Below are 27,799 nucleotides of genomic sequence, written 5' to 3' on the forward strand. Positions count from 1 at the left end.
TGTGTAGTATATTGAGAGTCTAAAAATCATACACCTCTGAAAAATCAGACTTATTTACCTATGCTATGAATAACCCCTCACTGAGATTGTTGTTGCTGCACCTACAGGTTCTGACTGAGATGTGGGGGGTGGTTTCAATGTATCTATATTCATGCTGTACAAAGATATATAGTAAGAGACAGATACTGCCCCACAGAGCTTCTAAATCTAAATAAGGCAAGACAGGCAAAGGGAGAATTATTATCCCCATTTTACAGATGGGGAACTGAGGCACAAAGAAACTAAATGAACTTGCTAGGGTCAAACGGGAAGACTTGGCAGAGCCAGGAATTGAACTGAGATCTGTGAATTCTGAGACTTAGGAACTTAGATCTGTTGATTCCCATAAGATAATCCTTCCTCTCTATTAAAACTTAAACTTTTCACGCAGCTGTTTACTTTTTGTATTTCTTTCTGCTTTTAGGCAGTGAAAATAACTAGTTGATTTCTCGTCCAATTTCACTTTGATTTTTCTCATCCATTATCGCAGTTCAAGAGATAAGCTAAAGGCTGAGAAATGTTACATAACAGTCTGGCCCTGCAACTAACAAGAATAATCAAAGCCTAAAACATCCTGGAGAATACTGATCTAATACCATTGCAAAATTACATTTTAGGATCGCATTGATGGCATCACCATCCAGGCTCGCCAGTTCCAGGATGCTGGACACTTTGATGCTGATAATATCAAGAAGAAACAAGAAGCTTTGGTGGCTCGCTATGAAGCTCTGAAGGATCCTATGGTGGCTCGCAAGCAGAAACTTGCTGACTCTCTTCGCCTGCAGCAACTGTTCCGTGACATCGAGGATGAAGAGACCTGGATTAGAGAGAAGGAACCTATTGCAGCTTCAACAAACAGAGGTTGGTACATCCTCATCTTTGTGCTTCCATTTATTTTAACTGGACAATTCTGTTGTTCATTGTCTATGTATCTTTACAGACTATAATTTGGGACTTTCTAAAATGTTTATGGCAGGGTTATTCATGGCATTGGTTTGAATTACAAATCTATTGTTACAGGAGTTGCTGCCCATGATTCCTTTATTATTGATTACTTTGTGAAGTTTCTAACTTTTTATAGGGCAATTAATTTTACACAGTAATAGATTCCAGACCTACTCTCTGACTAATCATGCAGGTTTCAGTCAATGCGTTTCATGCTAGAATCTTTTTATTTAACCTATTGACTTCAGTGACTTCGAATGATCTCATAGATTAAGAAATATACTATGATCTCTTTCAGGCAAGGATTTGATTGGGGTCCAGAACCTGCTAAAGAAGCACCAAGCCTTGCAAGCAGAAATTGCAGGCCATGAGCCACGCATTAAAGCAGTCACCCAGAAAGGAAATGCCATGGTGGAAGAGGGTGCGTCTAAATATTTTAATCCTTCCTAGTTCAGAAATTCAGTATTCTTTTTTCACTTTATATCCTCTGGCCCTATACAATTGCCTCTTTTATGATAGTTTGCATGTGCATAATAATATCTGCCAGTGGAATTAAATAACCGATTTTGATTTATCACTGTCCTTCACATGGAAATACATGTATGTTCCTGGGGAAATCCACATCTTCTATTTAACAGATTTCCATCCGCTGCTGCTAGTCACCTACATATTGGTACAAAGTAATTGTCACATTAAACTAATGAGCTGTAATTTTATCCTAATACATGGCTCCTAGTATTGTCTGATCTTTGCACTTTTTTCTTTGTCTCATTTTAAGGTACTACCTTTAAATAATAATCAATGGTGATGGGAGCTCTGTAGCTCCTGCTATTAGTGATATTACATTTACATTAGTATTTCTTATTCAGCAATCTAACTAATGTACCCCCTCTTTTAAAATTCAAAATGCCTTTTCAAATCAGAGTCTTTTTCTGATGTAGAAACTCAACCATTGAAAGAACTGGCCTTTTCCTGCATCACTGTAAACAAATAGAAGGGAAATGATTAGGGCAGGGTGTGCTTTGTCTTCAATGACTCAAATGTTCCTGGCCCGATCTGACAGGAGAAAACAGTAACTTCCATTCAGTGTCAAAAGGACATTGCCTGCCGAAAGCCAAACTTGGACTAAGCTTTGTGTGCTAATGAAAACCATTCAAAGTAAGGTGGATAGCTTTACATAAACCGGACTTGTGTGATTAAAAAAAAATACAAGTCATCTTTCAGTCCCTTCTGTCATTTATATGTCTATAAATAATGTCTCCAAACCCACTTTTCCTGCTGTTTCATTATTTAGGACACTTTGCTGCAGAGGACGTGAAAGCTAGATTGAATGAGCTAAATCAGAAGTGGGAATCACTGAAAGCCAAGGCCTCTCAGCGTCGACAAGATCTAGAGGACTCCCTGCAAGCCCAGCAGTACTTTGCTGATGCTAACGAGGCTGAATCCTGGATGAGGGAGAAGGAGCCCATTGTGGGCAGTACAGACTATGGAAAGGATGAAGACTCTGCTGAGGTGTGGTATTGGTGGTGGTTTGTTGCATGTGCAAAAAGTAACAGTGGAAATCTGATGTAGGATTGATAAAGATAATGAGTTGTTCTGCAGGTTTTAGTGTTTATGTGAAAGTGAAAAGGACAGCATATACAATAAGCTTCTTGTTTAGCAAATTGTAGTTGAGTATAGAAACAAGAGTATGTATTCTTGTTCTCCACCTCCATTAATAAAGTTCCCTGGGCAAGATGTTAGACTATCTAAAAAGACAGGTTTCAGAGTAGCAGCTGTGTTAGTCTGTATTCGCAAAAAGAAAAGGAGTACGTGTGGCACCTTAGAGACTAACCAATTTATTTGAGCATAAGCTTTCGTGAGCTACAGCGTCCGATGAAGTGAGCTGTAGTTCACAAAAGCTTATGCTCAAATAAATTGGTTAGTCTCTAAGGTGCCACAAGTACTCCTTTTCTTTTTATCTAAAAAGAATTGTTATTCACTTTGTTATAGGATTTTCATATTGTGTGGAGGAGACACAGGGCGTAATATCTCAGTGGATTGGTAATCGGATACAGTCTTTCACGCCTATGTCTTCAGTATGAATCTGCCCTTCAGTAGTTCATTAATGATATATAGCTGTGAGATGGTTTTCAAACCGATCTTTTAGTGGTATTGAACCAATTCCTAGTGGATGGTAGCTATATCACAGATTACACATACTGGCACCCGTGGTGGTAATTCCAAAGCAGTAGAAGCTAGCGACTTCAAGAACATGAAGTCTACACTGCTCTCACTTCCAGAGGATGGTATCCCCTATTCAGGATTGAAGCACTTTAGTGGAGCAGTGTCAAAAAACTTGCATATCTGTTCTGTGGCTAAATAGAGGTCTTCACTCTCCAGAGCTGCTAGTCCTGCATTTCTCATGAGAACTGCATTCAATATATATTCATTTTAGAGTGAGTGTGTGTGTATATAAAAGTGTAGAATCTGTGAAGTGGTTTTCTGATGTGCATGTTGCAATGTTTGTTTGGTTTCAGGCTCTTTTGAAGAAACATGAAGCTTTGATGTCAGATCTTACCGCTTATGGCAGTAGCATGCAGGCATTAAGGGAGCAGGCACAGTCATGTAGGGTAAGGAAAGATGGCTAATCATCTGTTTCTAAAACTCTTGTGTCAATAGAAACAAAGCTTATTATCATCAAGCATTATTGCTGAGTGCTTACAGCAGAATGTGTTTTGTTCTCAAATCTAAGTTAGTGATCTTCATCTTTATGTGCTCTACTGCTGCCTATTGTAATTGATAACAGGCATGTATGTAGCACAGACAGAAAACAGTTTTTTGTTGGGTTTTTTTGTTGGGTTTTTAAATGAAACTGTTATAGCTGTTGGCCTTGTTTGCGGGTTTGAATGTAGGAAACGGCACCCAAATAAACCTACTTCAGCACTATCATCAGTTGCTAAATAGGAATCCTTTAATACACTGTGGCATTGTAGTAGGTATAATTAAGGCTGCAATACTTTGTAAAACAACTTTATTAGTTACATTTTGACATTCAGCAGTTTTTATTGTGTAATGCGTTTTTCTCTTTCCTCCTCTTCATGGTAGCAACAAGTTGCTCCCACAGATGATGAAACTGGGAAAGAGCTGGTCCTTGCTCTCTATGATTATCAAGAGAAGAGTCCCCGGGAGGTGACAATGAAAAAGGGAGACATCCTCACACTGCTCAACAGCACCAACAAGGTAAACTCTTTCCTGCCAGGATTCTGTACTGCCTGGTACACTTGGTCTTATAAGCACTAGTGAGCTTTTTTGTTGTTAAACAGCACTGTCATAGCATAGTTAAATCATTTACATAGTCATTCTGTGCTTCCATTCCTCCCTCAGTTCTTTGGCACCCCTCTTCAACCTCCAGAGGCTTCACCCCTCTTTTACAACCCTTATCACTCTGTTGTATCCACCAACTTCCTAAGTGAGAGACTTCATTCTCTTTATATCCCATCATCATTCAGCATTCATTGACCGTAAGGGCTCATGGTTGAGAGATGAAGCTATTCTTTTCCTGCTCTACTGCACTCCTAGTCCCTTCTGGCGAGGGGGCAGAGAGCTTGGAAATCAAATTGGAGATTCACTATGGTACTGCAGAGGATTGTTACTTAGAGCAGGTTCAGTTTAGTATCTGAAGGGGTCTCTGAAAAGCTGTGTGCTACTCTTGCAGAGGGGTGGATTTTATGGTAGGCCTCTTCCGTTTCTGTTTGTTATCCATTAGGTCACTCGACAGATTCCTGATGGCATTTTTGTTCGTTGTTTTTGTTTGTTTGGTTTTTTTAATTGAAATAAAAACAAAACATTTGTGTTTAAAGTCTAATGGTGTTAATGCACGAATCCAGGTACCAAAAATCCTGTGGGCAGAAACGCTCACAGGACTGTCCTCGTGCCGGTGAGGTACACTGAAAATATGTGGGTAGTGGTAGTTCTCTTGTGCTGTTCAGGTGTAGCAGTAGCCTCCAAGCAGTTACAGAAGTTGCTTGTTTTCAGTTTGTGGTTGTGTATCCATGTCACCTATCAAGATGAACATGTAATCAAGGTTGTATTTTCCTTTCTTTCAGGACTGGTGGAAGGTAGAAGTGAATGACCGTCAGGGTTTTGTACCAGCTGCCTACGTGAAAAAACTAGACCCTGCCCAGTCTGCATCCCGAGAGAACCTACTTGAGGAGCAGGGCAGCATAGCCTTGCGGCAGGAGCAAATTGATAACCAGTAAGATCTAATTAACAGGACCTAAAACCAGTCGTAGCACTTGCTGGGTTGGCCAGTGCCTCGCTTTTACCAGGTTAGGTAGACGTCCCGTTAACATCAGTGGCTAGTTGCATTAGAGCTCACAGCGTTGCACTTTTACAGCAGTAAAATGCTTTTTTTTATTGATCCTTGTCATTCTTAATTCTAGATTCTTCTGCTGCTTCTCCGGGTTAACTGTACACATCATGAAAATTGAGCTACACTTACTGTCTAACGTTATTTTCCGTGTTTTGTTGTTGTTGTACCTAACAACTTAAACTCATTGTTGAATTATTTCTGTCCTAAGCAGCATTCATCTTTGTAATTATAACATCTTAACATGCAATTATGTTTGAGACACCTTCTTAAATCTGATTATCTGAAGTACAGTACCCTCCATATACAGGACTGGCCTTGGCAATTAATTGTTTAGGGGTCGGGTCATGGCTGTTTGGTTCTGGCTTGTTGCAGTTTTTCAGAGACAAAGTGCTGCCACTCTGCACTATGTGAGCTAAAATCTACCTGCATAAAATTTTAATTTGCTATGCAGATGAAGAAAGCTGCCTGAATGCTTGGTAAATGCCTCTCCTACAGCACATGGTAGCTGTAGATTAGCTTGAGGCAGAGCAGTAGAGGATAGGTGTGGGCTACAGGCTCATCTTATCAGACTACTTGGAAAGGAAAATCTGTAAGTTGTATGCTCCCTCCCAAGTGTTCTCACAGTTATGCTGTCACTTTTACAAGAATTCCCACCCACTCAGTTGTTTTGAGACACCAACTATTAAATGTATTTGTAAATTATTGGCTTTGTAAACTGAGAATGAAAACCTGTGTTTTTTAAAATTCTATTCTACTGTAATACATAGTACATGCTAGAGGGAGGAAAGAACGCAAGGTTCTTAGATAGTAATAAGTTCCTAAACAGTTTGTTATGTAACTCTAATATATGCTTGCACACTGCTTCTGAGACGTAGAAACTAGGGTGCCTTATTTTGGAATCCATTCTGAACTGAATGGCATGATCGGGAAGTGAGATGGCCCTGTAGTGAGAGTTCAACTGTGCTGCTGATGATTTCTTTACATGATTTGCACTGACTGATTTGCTTCAGATTTTGCTTTTGAATGGCACCTAACTTTCTCCATTTAAATGTGAATTCTTAACCTTCATCTCCCACCACAAATGACCCCTGGATGGAGCTGCTGCTTTCATTATTTTTGTTAATCTAACTAATTTTTGCATGCTTTTGCTGTGCTCCCTCTGTCTGTGCAGGACTCTCATAACTAAGGAAGTCGGCAGTGTATCTCTACGTATGAAACAGGTCGAAGAACTGTGAGTAGGATTCACCCCTTTCTAAACCACGCTGTCTCCATACTAGTTACCTGTTCATTCTCCCTTTTTTCTTTCCTCCTTTGGGAGTGCTGCTCCAGAGGGACACAGGGAATCAATTTGTGCAATGTAGAATAGTCTTAATTTGGCACAGGATCTCTGACAGCTAGATAGTATCTTATCTTGTTGACCACTTCTGTCTTTGCTAAACTGGAGGCGCTGTTATTTTCTACCAAGTTAAAAAGAATCCTGCAGTTTCTTAGGTGTATGTAAAAATGTGATCTATTTATATACATACGTGAAGGTATGTGTGTGTATTGGAATACAACATATTGCATGTGAATGGCTTAGAATTATTCACAGACACAATTAAAATAATCATACCATTCACAAAGGGTGATCACGCCCTGTTATTTTGCTCCATAAAAGTTACGTTACAGGCATACAGGAAGGTTCCTCACTGTCATAAGACTAAGTTAAAATATTCTATTAAAACCTGCTGGAACAAATGTACTTTGCCTTGAGCTCTGACAAACCGCCAGAGGAAGCAACTTCCACAGGTGACTGCTCTTACTTGAGAATGCTCTGCCACCTTTCCTACAGAGTTTGTCTCAGGCACCCACAACAGAAACCTCCTAATCTCTCTTAATTGTCACAAAGTAGTTGAAGGAAAATCAGATTCTAAGGGAATTGGATCCCAGGTCATTTATGGGCTATATAATTATGCTTCCTAGTTCCTGAAATTGCACCCTGAAGCAAACTTTTATGGTCAGTGCAGGATATGACAGTCAAGTGCTATGTGCTTATGGCAGCCTATCCCATTCAGAAGATGAGCAGCAGCATTCTGCATGAGTCTCAGGTGGACTCAGTCTCAGCCAGTTCACTTCCTTCTGACTTCCAGTCTTAATCTGATACCAAGATGACAATGGTCTCATTGAATTTAGGTTTCATGAAAAGGACATATGTAAGTATGGACATTGTGTGTTGACACTGGAGCCCAAAGTGTCTAGCTTTTCTCCAACAGCCTTACATAGACATTGAATAGGAGAAGTGACAGAGTGATACCCTGTGTAGTCCCTCCTATTGGGAAGTAATTACTCATTCGCCCAGTGTGCTTTTGGTCTTAGGAATGAAACCATTGCAAGGGTGTCCTGTTCACCTTTGTTTGGTGCTGCAGGTGACCCAATGATATCTCGTAGTATTAAAGGCTGCTAATTTAATCAAATCAGAATGGACACTTTCCTTCTACCCGTGGCTTGAAGATCGAAATCAGTCATGGATATTAATAGTCTCTCTACTATACTCAAGCTTGAAATCTGATTGAAGAAGTCTGAGGAATCCAGAGGCTGCTGGAGCTGCCCCATCACCAGAAGATTTGAAACAGGATGGCAATTAGAGAAACTTTTAGAGGTGGTTTTTCCCGTAAGGATCTAACCACAGATTCCTTAAAATGGTCATCAAGTTTGCCCTCCCAAAAAGAAGCATTCACAGTCCCCCAAGACTTCTCTGCTGTCTGTCACCAGCCATAGCTTGTAAAAGGGCTCCAAAGACCATCTGTATCCATTGCTTCCTCTTTGTTGTATGTTGGAAATATTTAGACTTGATTGCGAGAAATAAGTAGAAGACATTTACCCACCCACCTACCTGTGCTTTTCAAATAATTGCACAATATTTCTGTATATAATACTTGTTCTGAGAGATCCTAACCCCTTAGGCAAAAATATTAATTTGCTTTGGTCTTTTAAGGCGTAGGAAAACTATGTACCTTTTTTTAAGCTGTTGGTATGTCTTTAGGACCTAATTCTTGTTACATTTATCCTAATGTAAATCAGGAGTAATTCCACTGTAGTCAGTAGGAATCACACAGATGTAAAAATGGTGTAAGTGAAATCAGAATTAGGCACATTTCTATTCCACAGTTGAAAATCTTTGCATTGTGAAAGGAGGGGAAAAAAAAAAAAACAAGATAACCAGGTATTCATCAGATTTTGCACTGAATAACAGGCTGGCAAGAATCTTGTGTCAGACAGCTGTGAGCCAAACAAATTTAAATGAGCTGTGGGAAATTGATATACTAGAAGAAAACCCTTTAATGTGGTGTTTAGCATATTTCATGCATATGTTTGATATAGTTGCATGAACAAAATATAGGGTAGGATAAATAAGTAAAAGAGCTTATGTTGTATGCAGCTACCCCTGTGTTGCTGACCTGCATTCCTTATCCTAAGCTGCAGTTTTGCTTTGCTTCTCCCATCAAAAAAAGCCTTGTATGTGGGAGGTCATGGTTCAGTGTCGTGATCTGTGTAGTATAGAAACGTACAGGGTTTACAGCTACATGATCATTGTCTGTTGTTGTGCAGAATGATTTATTTGGCAGCTCCTTGTAGGGATTTCCTTCATCACTGGTGCTACTAGTCCATTTTTATCACCTTCATGTACTATAACTCTGTTCAGGTGAGATCTGATGGTCTCCCACCCTCCCTCTTTGTATGTTCCAGATATCACTCTCTTCTTGAGCTGGGGGAGAAGCGCAAGGATATGCTGGAAAAAAGTTGCAAAAAGTTCATGCTTTTCCGTGAGGCTAATGAGCTGCAGCAGTGGATCAATGAGAAAGAGTCTGCACTCACCAATGAAGAGGTGGGGGCTGATTTGGAGCAGGTTGAGGTACTGCAGAAGAAATTTGATGACTTTCAGAAGGTAGGTTATTATGTAACCTTTTATGTAGCACAATAATTCTACATCTTCTTGTCATCCTTCAGCTCAGATTCCTGATGAGGTTTCCATGACAATCCCTTCATAGTTTGGTATAGTTCTGCTAAGACACAACTCTGTGAAGCAAGCAGAGCATTCAGTTTGTTTCTGCTGGATCTGCTGCTGGAGACCCCATATCCACACAGCCCAAGATGGTATTCTGCTACATGTTATCTCCACCTATGTAGCACCAGAGGAAACCCTCTTTTTATTTAGCATTTCTGAACATGGAACCTCCTGCACTGACTGTAGGTGCCACTTTTACGACTTCCTCTATGCTGAGTGTGCCATCCAGACGAGGAAGCTTCCCCCTCCCTTTGTTTAAAGGCAGAGTGATCAGGCACTCTGAACTGCACAGTAGTCTTTCTACAAGACATGAAATAATAATGGCCTCTGCTTTGAAGAGGAGGTGATTGGTTTTATTTATTTTTTTTTTTCTCCATCCACCATTGGTGAGTGTATGACATTGGCTGAATTTTGCCTTGCATGAGATGTAAAAGAGCTTTAAAATGTTTTCCCTCTTGTTCTGTGAAACATTGTGCATAGAAGTGCTAGGGGCTCTGGACTAATGATTTGGAATAACCGGTGATTCAATATGGGCTGTATTGCATTTACAGCTTGAATGTTAAGTAACAAGCAGTCTGAGCTGGCCTAACTTTACAGGTGAGAGATGGGTGCCAAACACCTTGATGTCTCTGTAATAAACTAGCTGACTGAACTTAAAATATATCCCCTTCAAGACTTCAGTGCCAGCTCTCTAGTATAGGGAAGTAGGTTTATTCTGAAATATATAACTTCCCCTTTTCTACTTTTAGTAATCTATTTAATGAGTTGTTATGGGGCCTGAAATAGTGGCCTGTATCATAAAATCACATCTTGAGTCATCTTTTCTAGTGTACTTATTCAGCACAATAGCTGATCATTTTTTAATCTTCTCAGTAATGCGGTTTACATTAACGTTTTAGTTAATGGTTTTAAAGGATATATCATTGCTGTCTAGAAATTAACTTTATTTTAGCGTGGGAAAACTCCAGTAGTCCAGTTCTTTAATCCATTGACACTGGCAGTTGGGATTTCTTGGCATAAGACTCTATGCATTGTAGATCCACTGATGACTGGAAAGGTCAAAAGGGCTAAATCCCTGCTGTTCATAAATTGGATACCTTTTGATGCCTCTGATTGACAACCTTATCGCTTTGTGTTTTGCTTATATAAATGTTCGTGCTGTGATATTTACTGTTCTGTGCAGGATTTGAAAGCCAATGAATCTCGTCTAAAGGACATAAACAAGGTTGCGAATGACCTGGAATCGGAAGGGCTGATGGCAGAGGAAGTACAGGCTGTGCAGCAACAGGTCTGTGTGTGTTTGCGGCTTGGTCCGCTGCCATTTGATAATAAGAGACAGAAGGAATTGGTTTTGTCCTTTCTTCTCCTGCTTTTCCATCTGTCCTCCACGTTTGCAGCTGAAGATTTTTATTGCTTCTATTTCGCTACTTATTCTTTTTTCTAGATTGCTGGTTGTCTAAAAGTGGCCTCCTAAAGTGGCTTTCGTCAGCAGGGTAGCCTTCAGATCATTTCATTGTAAATAGTGCTATAACGTACATCTAGGTAATATTTACATTTTTTAATACTTGGAAGTTCTAAATTAATAGTATGTGGATTTTCCATGACTAGTAGTGATGCTTTGGGTAAGTCATTTAATCTCTCTGCCTTTGTTTCTACATTTTTGATAATACTGTTAGACCTTACAGAGGTGAGGATTAGTTGGTTAATGGGATAAATTCACTCCACTGTTCATGCAGTTCTTTGAAAATTTAAAATGTAATATAAAATGCCCAAGTATTATTAGCTTTTGCTTGTGTAAATAATTCTACACACTATCGACAATTATAGCAAGAGCACCGAAAACTCTTGTTCCTTTATAAATCCTGAGATAATGTGTATGCTATCCCATAACTCACTGTGAGTATCAAAACTCTGCCACTTGTTCTGCAGGTATTTTTTGATTTGAGCATGTTCTTCAGCTTGGTAGTACGCAGAGGGTCAACGTAGCAGAATACTTTTGCTTCCTCTTTGTAGATTACATTGTTCATCCCATTTCCGTCCCTTTCCTCAAAAAGAATCAAATCTTTCTAGATTTCCTTTTACAAAATATCATATCTATTTCCTTTTCCCTTACAGGAAGTCTATGGCATGCCCAGGGTGAGCATTGTTATGATATTTGCATGCTGTCTTGCAGAAGCTTTAACAGAAGGAGGATTTGGACATACAGAAGAGAAGATTTTGTGACTGAGATCCCTTTTGGGTCATAGTTCATCTCTGTCTCAGAACCCTCTTTCTTGATAATGGCTTTGAAGGGAAACACAAAAATTCTCTTACCTTCTTCAGCCAAATTATCTTTTTGATGCATTCATCCTCTGATACATCTCAAGCCAGTAGCCAGCTCAATGCAGGGTAGTTCATGTGACCCTGGCATATATTTACCACCATGCATTTTTTAAATTTTTAAAATAATTAATTCTGAAAGGATTTTGTGCACATAAATATCTTAGAGATTTAATCGGGTGTCTTGATCCTTGAAAGTTTAACATGGTGTTGGTTAACTTCAATTTTCTGTGTTTTCTTGATATGTCTAAAGTTTTCCCTTAATTCTTTAAACAGGATGAAACTGATTCCAAGACCGCGTCTCCTTGGAAGGTAGGTCTGACTATTGGGTGGCACATCTAACAGATAGGAAAAATAATAACATTCTTGCAAATTGCATCATCTCTTAGGGCCTTGCATCCTTCTAACACACACATTCCTTTCCTTACGAGTAGTAGTAGAGTGCTGTCCTGGTCCTTTTTTCCAGTAATCATGTCATTTCACAGTGGATAGATTTTTAAAATGCACATTATGAAAAATCTGTGGAATAATCAGTCGAAATTAACTGATGTAATTATCCCGCACACTGTGTTAAAATATAAAGCTACTATACAGATGCTGCTGTCTCAGAGGTAATATTAACAAAAAAAAAACACCCTCAAATTTCCTCATGTCTAGTCTTCATTACAAGTATGCACACAACGATGAACAAGGTAGCATGTCCTCAGCAAGATAACACTCACTGTAGAAATCTCAAACTGCACTTTATATATAAAACCAAAGTAATCAGTTCCCTTTCTGTATAGCAAAATGACATTTTCCATTTGACAGTCTTTAATAGAGGACTGATTTCCACTTCTGTACAAAGATGATTTGCAGTTCAGATCTTTTAACTGGCAATATGGCTCTTGGTGGGAAGATGATAGTCTCACTGTGAACGATTTGATGAATCTTGCCCATATGCTCAGGGTTTAGCAGATTTGCCATATTTGGGGTCGGGAAGGAATTTCCTCCAGGGCAGATTGGAAGAGGCCCTGGAGGTTTTTCGCCTTCCTCTGTCGCATGGGGCACGGGTCACTTGCTGGAGGATTCTCTGCTCCCTGAAGTCTTTAAACTACGATTTCAGGACTTCAATAGCACAGATATAGGTGTGAGGTTTTTTTTGTAGGAGTGGTGGGTGAAATTCTGTGGCCTGCGTTGTGCAGGAGGTCAGACTAGATGATCATAATGGTCCCTTCTGACCTAAATATCTATGAATCTATGATTTAAGCTCCCCTTCCGTTGTACAGTGTGCACGAAAGAATGAATTCTGTGAGCAATCCATCAATGGTAGAAGAAAGGAGATTTTTACATCCTGAAGGAGAGGAGAGGATTCAGTCAATTATTTTTCCAGTTTGTTTCCACTAGCCTCAAATGTTTTCTTAGCCTTTCAGGAATATTTTAATTACTTGCTGGGATGATTTTTGTCAAAAATTCAGTTAAACTTAAATCTGTTTAACACTTGTCATTCTCAGTGCATATTTTATTTTTAAAAAGTTTCCATTTGCAAGAGTTGTCTTTTCAGGTTCTTTGCCTTTTCAACCCTCATGAAGGCGGTGGCTCTTCTTTAAAGGAACACTATCAAGATAATATTTATAAACATTTTTAAATTACTGCGGTCTGTAAAACCTTAAGCTGTTACAACTGATTAAATTTTAAAAATCTGTCTTTCACCACTTACTTATATGCTGATTGAAATACAAAAAGCAATCTAAAAATACAAAATCTAATACAGTAGAACCTCAGAGTTACAAACTGACCAGTCAACCACACACCTCATTTGGAACCGGAGGTACACAATCAGGCAGCAGCAGACATACCAAAAAAAACCCCAAATACAATCCAGTACTGTGTTAAATGTAAACTGCTGAAAAGGGGGAAAACAGCATTTTTCTTCTGCATAGTAAAGTTTCAAAGGTGTGTGTATTAAGTCATTGTTCAGTTATAAACTTTTGAAAGAACAACCATGATCGTTTGTTCAGAGTTATGAACATTTCAGAGTTACGAACAACCTCTATTCCCAGGGTGTTCATAACTCTGAGGTTCTACTGTAAAAAATTAAGTTGGTTCAATAAAAGATATTACCTCACTCACCTTGTCTCTCTAATATCTTGGGATCAACACAATTACTGCAACACTACATACAAAAAGCAATCACTTGTCTGAGATAATGATGGGTTCACAATGCCGTAGAAGAAAATGTACACTAAAAATTTGTAATTGAAACGTATAAAATCATGAACATTTCTATTCATCCTACATGTTGTAAAACCTGTTTTACAAAACCTGTTTTTGGCCAAAACTAAGTTGTGTTGGGGTGTCTGAGTTTTTGTTAGTATGGTATGACTCTTGATTGCTAGGATAGAAATTTAACTGCTTGATTTTGATTTTTTTGCTATTTCTGCTTTTTCCTCATATAGTCTGCACGTATGATGGTGCATACAGTGGCCACCTTTAATTCCATCAAGGTAAGAGTCCAGTTGTGGTTCTTCTACTCACTGAAAAGTAACAGCTTTCTCTCATCACCTTGTTTTGTGTTCACCATTCTGCCTCCATGTTCTGTTGCCCTTCATACTCTTTTAAATAAGCATGTTAAGATAAATGCTAATTTACAGCATCTGCTTCTCAGAATGCAACAGGGGCTTTATGCACATACATACCATAAAATTACCTGCTTTCACATTGCAGGAGAAACGCTTATAACTTGCTGTATAGTTCCTTGAACCAGTGCATTCTTCTGTGATCAAAGCAGCAAATAGAAATCCAATGACGTTTGTGGACAACTTGCAGTTAGAAACCTTCAGTTATGCTCAAAGATAACTTTGGCCTTCCTCCTAGTTCATTTCTCCCACCCACTGTTCTCTAAGTAGTTTGCTTATGTGCTCTTAAAGCACAAAGAGTAACATTTTTAGGAAGACTACCATTTCTACCATAATCTTTTTAAAGTGGCAGTATTCTGACTATTGTCTGTGGACTGCCAGTGTTCCAATGGGCCTTTTCAGCAGATCTATAGAATGAAACCTTTAGGGAGCCAAAATGGAGTGGCAGCGGTGGTGGGAATTGCAAGAGGATTTAGCTTCTATAAAGAAATCTGTGGAACGAAAAAGCTGGGGAACCATGCTTTAAATGTGATCCTCACCTGAAAATAAATCTTCATAGGCCCTTCTTCCTTTCCTTTTCTTTAAAGAGAATTTGAAGCACCTTTTATACCTTAAGAAATGTAACTATACAAGCACAGTGAGCAAAATATTTGAAAATAAATCTTTATTGGATTTACATTTCACGTCATGAAGATCTTCTTCGAGTGCTTGCTCATGTCCATTCCATATTAGGTGTGTGTGCTCTCCACATGCACCGGTGCCGGAAATTTTTCCCCCAGCAGTATCCATAGGGGACCGTCTCTGGCACCCCCTCGGGTGGCGCCCACATGGTGCAGTATAAGGGGTGCTGCTGGCTCCCCCGACCCTCAGTTCCTTCTTGCCGCCAGTGACGGTGCTGGAACATCTGCTGCTTTGGCTAGTATTGTTTCGTTTTCTGTTCTTGTGAACTTTGAAAACCTGTAATATAGTTGTATATAGTTAGTAGTTTCTTGGTTACCCTTAGTAGTAGTTCTCAACTTTTTGTTAGTCCCAAACGGAACTCATGCCCTGTCCCCCGGCTTTAAGACCTGCGATAGCTGCAAATGGCCTATGCCCGTCAGCAATCCACGTACCAGCTGCCTAAGGTGCTTAGGTTAAGGGCACATAAATGACAAGTTCTGTATCTGCAAGTGTTTTAAACCTCGGATGAAGGAGGAGCACGATATCTATCTGAAAGTGCTCCTAATGGAGTCGGCACTTGCTACGGCACCAGAGCAGCATTCTGACTCTGCATCGAGCACCACAGCCTCCGTGTGCAGTGCCCTGCTGGCACCATCCACAAGCCAGCACTGGTCCCCCGGGCAGCTCAATACCCCCTTCAGGAAGTCGGGCCCCCGGTCAAGTCGAGCGGTGCAGCCCATTCCATGCTTCACCTACAACCCCAGATAGCTGTGCAGGCCCTAGCCAGCTTTAGGTGCCGTCGACTCCCGAAGCTCTTTGAGCGGCTCAAGAGATCCGGATGCTCCCAGTGCTGCCCACACCGGCTCCCACAGTACCCGGGTCTCAAGGAAGACCCGCGTTGGGACCTATGCAAGTGTCCCCGCCTCAGCAATACCGATCCCCATCAAGAGGGACGTCATGCCAGCGTTTGCCTGCTCGAAGCCGTCATGCCTCAGGACTGGAGAGGCAGGCTCAGCGGAGCCCTCTTTGGTCCCCGCACTGGGGGTACCTATCAAGGCACTTGAGGTGTATCTCGCCAGTAGATTGGCACAGACCCCCTGAGGCATGTGCCACCCGGCAAGAACTCCGGGACCAGCCCTGTCTGTCTATATGGGCCCAGGACCAATCGGACACCAGAGATCGCCGGGCCATCATTGCCTGTCTCCAAGAAGGAGGTCACCCTACTCAGGACGATCCTCCTGGCAACTGGCCCATAGTAGCTCCCAGTCCCGTTTGACATCCTGGTACCGGTCGAGTAGCGTGAGGCATGGATCGCTGGGTATCCGACACAGAGCTGTCGGTCCTTGAATTCCTGACCAAGACAGTCTCACTTGGACAGGTCGGCTTTGGGACGCATCAATTAGCACCGGTTGGACAAGAACCTGGTCAGCCGGTACTGACTGCTTTGCTGGTAGCTCTGGCTTGGAGCAAGGTTCCCTGACTGCGGGACAAGCCCAGGTACTGGCAGTGCCGACTACATTATCGGCCCCGAAACCTGTCCCATAGCCCCAAGCGCAGCGACCGGCACCATGGTATGCATGGAACCTTTGGGGGTTCACCTAACCTTTTCTGGATGCCCAATTGGTGTCGGGAGCCTCAGAGAAGCCAGCGGCCTCAGTATCCCATCCCCCTACAGTGCTCGAGGCTTCAGAGGATAAGACACCACATTTCCAGGAGGACCCAGGGGAGCAAGATGCTGGACCACCAATGGACGTGGAGGTTCCTGCCGCACAGCCTCGTCCGGCAACAACGAGGATGATGCCAATCACGGGGCCCCCTCACCTAGTTCCTAAGGATGACGCCAAAGCACACCAGGAACTTTTGAAGAGGGTCACTTCTAACCTGGGGCTTCAGGCAGAGGAAAAGGAAGAGCCCTTGGACTCTCTGTTTGACCTCCTTGGCTCCTGCCAGGGTGGTTCTACCCCTTCATGAAGGGGTTTCCAAAATCACTAATGCCCTGTGGCAGACCCCTCTTCCCTGGCTCCTATCTCTAAAAGGGCCGAACACAAGTACTTCGTGCCAACCAAAGAGTACTTACACTCCCACCCAGCCCTTGTGGTTGAGGTGGTTAATCACAAGGAGAGGCAAGGACAGCCTGGGGCCACCCCCAAAAATAAAGACTCAAGGAGGCTGGATCTCTTCGGATGTAAGGTTTATTCATCTTCCAGCCGAGAATGTCCAACCACGAAGCCCTCCTTGGCCAATATGAGTTTAATATGTGGCACGCCATGGCCAAGTTCCAAGGGTCGCTCCTTGAAATCTCCAAGAAGGAATTCTGAGCGATCCTCAATGAGGGCACATCCATGTCCAGGGCAGCCCTCCAGGCATCATCTGATGCTGCTGCTCCCCTGCACCATGGCTTCCGCTGTCTCCATGCGGCGAATCTCTTGGCTGCTCCTCTCTGGGTTGCCCACCAGGGTAATTGCAGGACCTGCCCTTCGGCAGGGCTCTATTTGCAGAGCAAACAGACAAGAAGTTGTAAGGCCTCAAGGACTCCCGCACCACCCTGTAAACCCTGGGTCTCTATGTCCCAGCCCCGGCACATAAGCAGTTCAAATCACAGCAGCCTCAGGGCCACAGGAGCCAGCCTTGGCAGGATCAGCCCCATAAATGAGCCAAGGGTTACAAGCGCCACCTGAGCCACCCACCTCCACCCTCTGCCTAGTCGGGCTTGACCCGTAATAAGCAGGGGGCCAAACGGACATTTTGAGGGTGCGCCCGAGGGCGACCTACCAGACTAATCCCTGGATCCATCTTTCCCAGTGTTCTCCGACCGCCTTTCCTCCCAGTGTGGACCCCTACAGCTTTTTGGACCACTGGGTCCTCAACATAGTGGAACAGGGTTATACCCTCCAGTTGCTTTCTAACCCCTTCCCACCCACCTTCCCCATCCCTCTTCAGGGATTCCTCTCGCAAGAGTCTCATCTCACAGGCGGTAAAGGGGTTACTACAGCTGGGTGTAGTGGAAGAAGTTAATCTCAAGTACAGTAACAAGGGGTTCTATTCCCAGTCCTTTTTAATCCCAAAGGCCAAGGGTGGTCTGTGGCCCATCCTGGACCTGCAAGACCTCAACAAGTACCTACAGAAGCTAAAGTTCTGCATGGTCTCTTCGGCTTCTATTATCCCCTCTCTGTATCCCGGAGACTGGTATGCCATCCTCGTACTTCCACATAGCGATCTTTCAAGGACACAGACGCTTCTGCTGGTTTACGGTGGACCCCACCATTACCAGTCTTCGGTCCTCCCATTTGGCCTGATGACAGCACCAAGGGTGTTTACCAAGGGTGCGTGTCGGTGGTAGCGGCTTACCTCAGGCACCAGGGTATCCAGATCTACCCATACCTCGACGACTGGCTCGTCAAGGGCGGCTCCAGGTCTCAAGTCCAAAGAGATGTCGCAGTGCTTCAAGCCGTATGCCACTCTCTGGGCCTACTGGTGAATGACAAAAAATCGACGTTGGTGCCGGTGCAGAGGATAGGGTTCATCAGAGCGGTCCTCGACTCTGCCTGCTCCAGAGCATTCCTGCCACTAGAAAGGTTCCGCACGATGGCAAACCTCATTGCGGAAGTCTCAGAGTTCCCTCTGACTACAGCTAGGCTCTGTCTGCGCCTGCTGGACCGCATGGCAGCATGCACTTACATGGTCTGCCATGCCAGGCTCCGGATGTGGCCCTTACAACAATGTCTGGGAATGGTCTATTCCCAGTCCTGGGACCCCCTGGAAAAGATAGTTACCATTCCTCAGGCGATACCTCGCTGAGATGGTGGACTGACTGCCAGACAGTCCTGGAAGGGGTTCCGTTCAACAACCCTCCTCACTCCATTGAGTTGGTGTCGGACACTTCAGACCTCGGCTGGAGGGCACATCTCCGCAACCTCCAGACACAGGGAATGTGGTCCCCGGGGGATGCACAGTTACACATAAACGTCAAAGAGCTCTGAGCAGTCCGGGTGGCATGCAGAGTCTTCTTGCCCCACCTATCAGGCAATGTGGTACACGTCCTGACAGACAACACAGCCTCCATGTTCTACATCAATGGGCAAGGGGGAGCGTGCTTGTCGGCTCTCTGTCAGGAAGGAGGTGCTCCATCTGTGGGACTTCTGCATCAGCCACGAAATCCACCTGGAAGCTTGTCACCTTCCTGGCATCAGGAATATGCTGGCAGACGAGCTCAGCAGGGACTTCTCCTCTCACCACGAGTGGTCACTTCATCCAGAGGTAGCCTGTATGATCTTCCAAAGGTGGGAACTCCCCAAGTGGACCTGTTCACTACCAAACAGAACAGGAAATGCCACTGGTTTTGTTCTCAACAGAGTCTGAGCAAGGACTCCCTCTCCAATGCCTTCCTCCTGTCGTGGTCAGGAAGCCTGATGTACACGTTCCCTCTGATTCCACTCATCAGCAGGGCCCTGGCAAAGATCAAGAGAGACCAGGCGCAGGTTATCATGATCGCCACGGCGTGGCCTGGCCAGCATTGGTTTGGCACACTCATGAGCCTGTCAGCAGCCACTCCCTGGACGTCCGGAGGGCCTTGGCTTTTTACTTAGAACATACCAAGCCTTTCCGTAAATCAACTCAACTCTTCATTGTTACAGCTGATAGGATGAAGGGTCATCTGGTGTCCTCGCAGAAGATTTCCAATTGGATCACCTCGTGCATAAGGACCTGTTACGACCTGGCGGGGGTTCCAAAGCCCACTCGATGAGAGCTCAGGTGTCTTGGTCAGCCTTCCTGGCACACATCCCTATCCAGGACATCTGTAGAGCCACAACATGGTCCTCTGTCCACACGTTTACCACTCATGCCATCACTCAGCAGGCCAGGGACAATGCTGGGTTTGGCCGAGCTGTGTTGCAATCTACACGTCCGTGAACTCCTATCCACCTCCAGGGGTACTGCTTTGGAGTCACCTAATATGGAATGGACATGAGCAAGCACTCAAAGAAGAAAAGACAGTTACCTGTTCCATGACTGAGGTTCTTCGAGATGTATTGCTCATGTCCATTCCATGACCTGCCCTCCTTCCCCACTGTCAGAGTTTCCAGCAAGAAGGAACCGAGGGTGGGGGGAGCTTGCAGTGCCCCTTATACCGTGCCATGCGGGCGCCACTCCAGAGGGTACCAGAGCCGGTCCCCCATGGATACTGCTGAGGGAAAAACGTCTAGCACCAGTGCATGCGGCGAGCACGCACACCTAACATGGAATGGACAGAGCAACACATCTCGAAGAACACCCGCTATGGAAAAGGTAACGGTCTTTTTTGTCATTTTAGTATGACCTGGAGTAACAAAGCTTTCTCTTTTAAACAAGAAATAAATACATAACATTGTTTTAACCTGTCATCAGCAGGTGCGGTGATGAGGCTTCATTTCCATTTTTCCCTTTCAGGAACTAAATGAGCGCTGGAGATCTCTGCAGCAGATGGCAGAGGAGCGAAGCCAGCTGCTGGGCAGTGCCCATGAAGTCCAGAGATTTCACAGGTAAGGAGCACACTGCCTCAGGTACATCACATAATGTTTTAGTGGTAGTTTTTGCATGCAATTTTTGTTCTCAGTTTAACGTGAAAACATTTAATTTTAAGAGAACAAACACCAGCTCATATAGGGCCTTGTCAAATACGCATTGACGCTTTCCATCTGCTTCAGTGGAAGTTGGACCAGGTCCATGATAAGGAGCAGTTCTCTAATCTGTGGCTTGCAGTAAAATTTTAATTAAAAAATTGGCCACCTTAGTTTTATTGCTGACAGAGGCATCTTGTGGTACCAGCGTGTCACTATCCGTATGGAAGCCCAGTGTAGGATTCTGCCTTAAACCTTTATCTTCGGATCAGTGATATTCTTTAAAGGGGTTGCAATGCTCCAACCATGCTGTGCCCTTTCTCTCTCTGGAACTGCTATCATGAGCTTTCTCTTCTCTCTTCTCCATCCCTTTGCCAGCTGGCTACCACACACAGGTGCAGCTTCTCCCTTCAGTTATTTGGCACAGCTGATAGCAGGCTTCTAAACATTTTAATTTCACTGTCCACCACGTCTGTATCTCACGGCTTCTGCTTTGTCTGAACTTACTGCCACCAGCACCATTCTTACTTCTGTGGCTAAGATGCTGTCAGCTCAACAGATGCCAACATTTTGCCCCAGCCTCCTCCACATCTCTCATTAATTTCTCCTGCTACATTCATTCCTGAAAAGGAAAGTATATCTTAATCCAGGTCCAACAAGAACTCTATGTATTCCGTGTCTGCATTCACTAGAGAGAGGAGAGTTTCTCTAATGGTTACAGCACAGGAATGTGAGAATTAGGAGGTCTAGATTAGTTTCCTGGCTCTGCCAGAGATCGCCTTTGTGATCTTGAGAATTTACACTACCTCACAGGTGTAATCTGAAGCTTGATTTATTAAGTGTTGAGATTCTCAGAGGAAAGCTTATTATTGAAGGGCACTAAAAATTCTGATTTAAGTATTAGATACTTAAGACCTTATGGAAACAGGCTACCTGGAGTTTGATGAGACTCTTGCATGTCATTCATTTCAGTGTTTTTCCTTTTTCCCCAACCAGAGATGCTGATGAAACAAAGGAATGGATTGAAGAAAAGAATCAGGCATTAAATACAGACAACTACGGGCATGACCTGGCCAGTGTGCAGGCCCTGCAGCGCAAGCATGAAGGCTTTGAGAGAGATTTGGCAGCTCTTGGAGACAAGGTCAGACCAAGAGACCAGAACACATGGGTTACTTGCTTTCTGTAGCCGTAATAATGGTACTGCAAAAGAGGTTCCTGCCTTTCTTCTTACTCCTCCTTCTTTATTGCTAGGTGAACTCTTTAGGTGAGACTGCTGAACGCCTGATTCAGTCACACCCAGAGTCTGCTGAAGACCTTCAAGAAAAATGTACTGAACTGAACCAGGCCTGGAATAGCCTGGGGAAACGTGCCGACCAGCGTAAAGAGAAGCTTGGGGATTCTCATGACCTGCAACGTTTCCTCAGTGACTTCAGGTAAAAACTAAACTGATCAAATCCCTCGTCCCCACTGTTAGTTTAGTTATCAATTTAAGTACATATAGTATATGGCTTGGACTGAATATTTGTTGGAGTGGTGAAAGATAACTCATTTCCCTAATCAGACTTGCTGCAAGAAAAAACAAACAAACAATTTTTTGGTTGGTTTTATGGCTACAGGGACCTCATGTCTTGGATCAATGGAATCCGGGGGCTGGTATCCTCAGATGAACTGGCAAAGGATGTGACTGGAGCTGAGGCTTTATTGGAGAGACACCAGGTATGTGCAAGAGCCCTCAGCATTTTTCTGTAGGTGTGAACATTTGCTGTTAAAATCAGTTTTATGTACTCTGTTAGTAAACCAGTTCAACAGTGTTTTTTTGAGACTCCTCATGTATATTTCCAAGATGAGACTGATAAAATCATTTCCTCTCAGTTTAGCATTCTGTTTCTAGTTATTAAACCTCTTTTCTCCCCTTCTCCCTCCCCCCCCCAAAGGAACATCGCACTGAAATAGATGCCAGGGCTGGCACTTTCCAGGCATTTGAGCAGTTTGGGCAACAACTCTTGGCTCGTGGACACTATGCCAGCCCAGAGATCAAGGAGAAACTGGATGTTCTAGATCAAGAACGGGCGGACTTGGAGAAAGCCTGGGTCCAACGTAGAATGATGCTGGACCAGTGTCTAGAACTACAGGTACTTTGCTGCCTTTTTTTTTTTTTTTTTTTTTTTTTTTAAGTAGTATGCTTGCTTAAGGAAATTTTTATTTCACTCCCACCAGTGGACCGTACTCACTGGCTAGTCTTCTCCTACCTGTGTTCCTTCTCCTTAGCTGTTTCATCGGGACTGTGAACAAGCAGAAAACTGGATGGCTGCCCGGGAGGCTTTCCTGAACACAGAAGATAAAGGAGATTCCTTAGACAGTGTGGAGGCTCTCATCAAGAAACATGAAGACTTTGATAAAGCAATCAATGTCCAGGTGAGGGATGTATCCAAAGTGGGGGACAGTTTTTCTATTTTATTTTACATTCAGCTCTTGCAAGCTTCTTTTAAGGTCAGCAGGATATGATAGATCTGATGTTGGTGATGTGACTCTAAAGTTTAGAACCCTATAAAGATTTGTTCTAAATATTTAGCAGGTTAGAAACTGGTTACAAAGATGAGAAATGGCTACTATCACTGCAGATAAGGGGTTTGTTATTGATTGGCTATGAACAGGATGCAATAAAATAATAGGTATTTACCTAACTAGGGTAGCATGAATCACAGTACAGCAGATTTCTTGTGAAAAGACTAAGTGATTTAATGGTTTGTATTGGAAGTCCTTACACTGAAAAAAATCAGTGTTTCTCCACTTCCTCTAAATCCGGGAAGAGCCCTTTCTGATCCTGAGAGAAGTGCCTCTGTAGTTCTGGCACAGAGGCCAAAAGAATTTTCTTCTCAATGTCTGATCTGCAGGATCCCCCACTTGCTCTTAAGTGGAGTTCTGCTCATCCTGACATAGGGCTGATTTCCTTAGACTCCTATTAACAAGATACCAGCCTCCTTTCAAAAGGATGCCCTATTCTAGTTCTGACACAGTGGCTTTTTGGTTTTTTGCGGTACCTGAATCCACCCAACTTGTGTCCTTTTGTTTTGAACAGGAAGAAAAAATTGCTGCCCTGCAATCGTTTGCTGACCAGCTGATTTCTGCTGACCACTATGCTAAAGGGGTCGTTTCTAACAGACGCAATGAAGTTCTGGACAGGTTGGTGTACTAATTTCATTGTTAGATCAGCTGCGGATACCTTCTGAAAAGAAGGAAATTGTTTAGAGAAAATTTATCGCTGTTATGATGGTACATAGTCTCCTACTTCATGCCTGTTCTTATAGGTACTGGTGAGTATGAACCATATCTCTTATTATGTACAGGTGGCGTCGTTTGAAAGCTCAGATGATTGAGAAGAGATCTAAACTGGGAGAATCTCAGACCCTCCAGCAGTTCAGCCGTGATGTTGATGAAATAGAGGCTTGGATCAGTGAAAAACTCCAAACTGCAAGTGATGAATCCTATAAGGATCCCACAAACATCCAGGTGAATAATTATTTGACCAAGAAAGTCAAATGGAGTGAAAGTTTAATTCCATGTGGCATATCCTGTTGCTGATTACAGGATGTGCACAGGAAAAATTTCAATTCCGTGTTAAAGGGATAACAAATTGTTTGGAATTAATCTTCTAAAGGAGAGAAAATGTAAATAAAGCAATCATTTCATTATGGAGACATGCAATATGCATAGAGAAAGGACCAAAATAGAAGGCAGTAATTATTTTTTAATAAATATAATATCCACATAAATATGCTGCCAGAATTCACATAAATCCCTAGGCAGTTATGCTCCAGTGTAAATTTGATAAGACATCCTATCCTCTCTTCTCCCTAATGACTAGATGATAAAATAAGTATTTACCTTTTATAAATGTCTCTTATGTCCCAACCCCACTTACTGCCCTAAGATGCAGTCTTCATCTATTTTTCATTATTAAAGAAAAACTTTGTGATTTCCTCTGTTTTAATACTGATATGTGGATCAGTATGACTGCACTGAACTCTTCTCTTCTTGATCTGTTTTGTAGCTTTCCAAATTGCTGGTAAGTTTTGTAGTTTGGTTGGACTTGCCATGGTAGGTGTTTGTTCCTCTGTATAGATTATATGTGAGCACAAAGTCTGACTGTGTTCAGTGTTGCTCCATCCATTAATTCATCCAGTTTCTTTTCCATTTTCTGATATTCATTACCTCCAAACAGATGTTACCATAAGCCTCAGTGTTTTTGGGTGTTGCTTTTTTGTTTAGTTAATGCCTCTTAAACACCATTTACTTATGTATTTGTTTTGCAGATGTGTTCTGCATGATCTGTTTAATTTGTGGTGTGGTATTAGTTCTTTAAGGGGTGGCTCATAAGGAAATAGAAATATGGATTGTCATCCTCCTTTTTCAAATATTTGGCTACTGGACATGTCTTGTCCTCATTCCTGGTGGACCTAGAGCTGTGGTGATTAACCCATGGCCTTGAGATGTCAATTCCACTAATTTATGTCTGGAGTCACCCTTCCTTCAGAAATTTTATCAGTGAAAGTTGGAGACCCACAGTTTGCAGGGATAGCAGTGTGGAAGAAGTAGAGGGAAGATTGCAGAACTGAGAGTATATGTAGAAGGCTGATGGGAGTGGTAAGAATCCAAGGAGGAGAAGAATCAGAAAGAGGACAGAGCAAAGCGAAGAGTGGAGGAGTGACTAGGGTAAGGAAGTAGGGGCCCAAGTGAAGGAAGCAGTGTTTGTCTTTCTGGCCCTGGAGGCTGCACTATCTATATATTGGCAACTCAAGCAAAAATGTCGTCTGTCATTTCCCTAGGGTCTGAATTTGTTTTGGTGGTAATAGATGGACATTTTGTACTATGAGAAGCTTTTTTCATTCTCCCGCATAATGAATTTATATGCCAAGAAATGGGTGGATTTTAGCTGACGTACAGTATAATCACAGCCTTCAGCAATAGCCGTTTCCAGAATAAGCAGGCATGCAGAATTTTTCATAACAGTACTGTAGCATTTTTCTTGTTTTATTTTTACTTTAACAGTCACCTTCCCTTCCATTCTCCCTCAGGACAATGTATTTTTCCCATGTGTCCAGTGTTACTAGCATGTGGAGTTGTTACTTGTAAATACTGTTTTGTTGTTCTCGTCCCATTGTTTATGCTTATGGTGGGTGTATGCATGTATATGAAAGAAAACTGCTTATTCACTCCCTTCCTGTGGCTCCTGTTGTTCTCATGGTGCCTTCAATTTTCAGTGAAGACAAATTTCAACGAACAGCTAAGCGTTGTTTCTTAAATAGTTGAGTTGCGAACTATGTTTAATTTGACCACATAATTTAGTCATATGGTAACTCCATATCTTCTAATATGAAAGGTGTGGAGAAAAGTGCAGGTTGGGGTGGGGACTTTTCTCCTGACCCATGGGTTTGGATGGGAAAAGTCATAAACCTCTAGACCTGATTAGTGTGGAGCAGGCACCATGTTCAGGGTACGTACATACACAGTCAATCTTTTTTAGCGGTGGTGCCATGTAAACCAGAAATCCATATTTGGAGAATAGCAAAACTTAACATTAGAAATGTATTGCAGCCCCCTTTAAAATGCAGGAGATATATGCTGATATAGGAATATTAGTGTAAATGTTCAATCGCAGGGTAGACATGCTGGTTCAAAAACAGCCTAATGCTCACTTAGTAAGACTGAGAGAGCAAGTGGTGAATGTGATGTAAATGCCTAGAGAGAGATTTTGATTTTCATGATTTTACATAAGGTATTTAGTCTAATCTGGGGAAATGCTTCACACAAACTCCCTTCCTTCTAACCCTGTCTATGCAGAACATTCTTGCATTCTCTTCTCAACCCATGAGAATAATTTAGGAGCCCCATGTCCAGTCCTTAACAGCTTTGTTTTTGTTGCATTCAGAGCAAACACCAGAAACACCAGGCCTTTGAAGCTGAACTTCATGCCAATGCAGACCGGATCCGTGGAGTCATTGACATGGGGAATTCTCTCATTGATCGGGGAGCATGTGCCGGCAGTGAGGATGCAGTGAAGGTAGGGGCAGCACATATAGGATAGTTAATGACATGTAGCCTTCCACTGATTCTATAGTTACATTTTGTTAGAATGAGGAAAACCACTTTCTTTTGTAGAAGCTTTTTTTTTTTTTTTTTTTTTAAATTCCTTGTTTAACTATGCAGTATGGAGCATGAGAACTGTTTTGTCCCATTTTTGCTTGGGAATGAGTAATGTTTTCTGATTCTTCTGTCAGAATGTAAAAGTGAACTGGAGAGGCATACAATGGAGAATTTTCCTAGATCGCATGAATAACTGCATAATCTATAGTTGTAGAAGCAGCAACCAAATGTGTACAGTGTGTTCATTTGCTACATTTATTAGGGATTTTGTTTTGCTCTGAGCATTTATCTTCTCCTTTTTGTAACAGGCACGTTTAGCTGCTCTGGCTGACCAGTGGCAGTTCCTGGTGCAGAAATCAGCAGAGAAGAGTCAGAAGCTGAAGGAAGCAAACAAACAGCAGAATTTCAATACTGGAATCAAGGATTTTGACTTTTGGCTGTCAGAGGTACCTGACCACCCTGGATTGGGGATTATGCACTCTGAAGGGACTGCAGTTTCTCTGATACTGGCTCCCTTTGCTGATATGTGATGTGCTCCAAAAAAATCTCAGTTGCTGGCATGAAAAAGTTAAAACTCTCACTGCAAAAATGATTCTTTAGTACAAAATTCTTAAGAGAATAAAAAACAAGTGTTTGGGAAGTTTCATTGCTTGTGTCATTTCCTACACTGATGTTGGCAGGAAACGTGCTTGCATAAAATCTCCTGTGTCTGAGACAAGCAGGGAGACAAACTTCACAAACTTAACTTGCACTGGGGACAGTTGGAGGAGACAACCTGTCGCCTGCACAACTAAGAGCATTACACTCGCAGTTCTTAGTTAAACTGCAATATGTAATTGTATTCTTCCTTTTCCAGGTGGAGGCTCTGCTTGCATCTGAAGACTATGGAAAAGACCTGGCATCTGTAAATAACCTGCTGAAGAAACACCAACTCCTGGAAGCTGACATATCTGCCCATGAGGTAAGCACCTCCTCTGCTAACAGAGGAAGAGAAATTATAGTAATCAAAGAATGCCATAGCAACATGCTGTAAAGTTTAAACCTGTAGAAATACATTTTTTCTGTGTGTACATCATGA

The 27,799-nt window shown here is 42.5% G+C and overlaps 1 protein-coding gene across 6 annotated transcripts in view; it reads left to right on the forward strand.

Annotated features, from left to right (window-relative positions):
• The window catches only part of SPTAN1 (spectrin alpha, non-erythrocytic 1), a 72,538-nt gene that overhangs the window by 28,276 nt on the left and 16,463 nt on the right, over nt 1-27,799 (forward strand). For 2 of the 6 annotated variants that reach the window (XM_073314432.2, XM_073314425.2), the window contains exons 17-40: nt 657-900; nt 1,283-1,405; nt 2,279-2,496; nt 3,504-3,596; nt 4,072-4,206; nt 5,073-5,221; nt 6,510-6,569; nt 9,065-9,263; nt 10,567-10,671; nt 11,499-11,519; nt 11,979-12,014; nt 14,141-14,188; nt 20,408-20,499; nt 21,574-21,718; nt 21,829-22,010; nt 22,194-22,293; nt 22,512-22,709; nt 22,846-22,992; nt 23,657-23,760; nt 23,925-24,087; nt 24,629-24,643; nt 26,507-26,638; nt 27,030-27,167; nt 27,578-27,682. In XM_073314432.2, coding sequence (XP_073170533.1) covers nt 657-900; nt 1,283-1,405; nt 2,279-2,496; nt 3,504-3,596; nt 4,072-4,206; nt 5,073-5,221; nt 6,510-6,569; nt 9,065-9,263; nt 10,567-10,671; nt 11,499-11,519; nt 11,979-12,014; nt 14,141-14,188; nt 20,408-20,499; nt 21,574-21,718; nt 21,829-22,010; nt 22,194-22,293; nt 22,512-22,709; nt 22,846-22,992; nt 23,657-23,760; nt 23,925-24,087; nt 24,629-24,643; nt 26,507-26,638; nt 27,030-27,167; nt 27,578-27,682 — 2,952 coding nt within the window. The remainder of the gene's footprint in view (nt 1-656; nt 901-1,282; nt 1,406-2,278; nt 2,497-3,503; nt 3,597-4,071; nt 4,207-5,072; nt 5,222-6,509; nt 6,570-9,064; nt 9,264-10,566; nt 10,672-11,498; nt 11,520-11,978; nt 12,015-14,140; nt 14,189-20,407; nt 20,500-21,573; nt 21,719-21,828; nt 22,011-22,193; nt 22,294-22,511; nt 22,710-22,845; nt 22,993-23,656; nt 23,761-23,924; nt 24,088-24,628; nt 24,644-26,506; nt 26,639-27,029; nt 27,168-27,577; nt 27,683-27,799) is intronic. The other 4 variants (XM_073314426.2, XM_073314427.2, XM_073314428.2 and 1 more) reach the window with 4 other exon arrangements.

Source organism: Lepidochelys kempii, chromosome 16, assembly GCF_965140285.1.
Source record: "Lepidochelys kempii isolate rLepKem1 chromosome 16, rLepKem1.hap1, whole genome shotgun sequence".
In the NCBI taxonomy this organism is placed as follows: Eukaryota; Metazoa; Chordata; order Testudines; family Cheloniidae; genus Lepidochelys; species Lepidochelys kempii.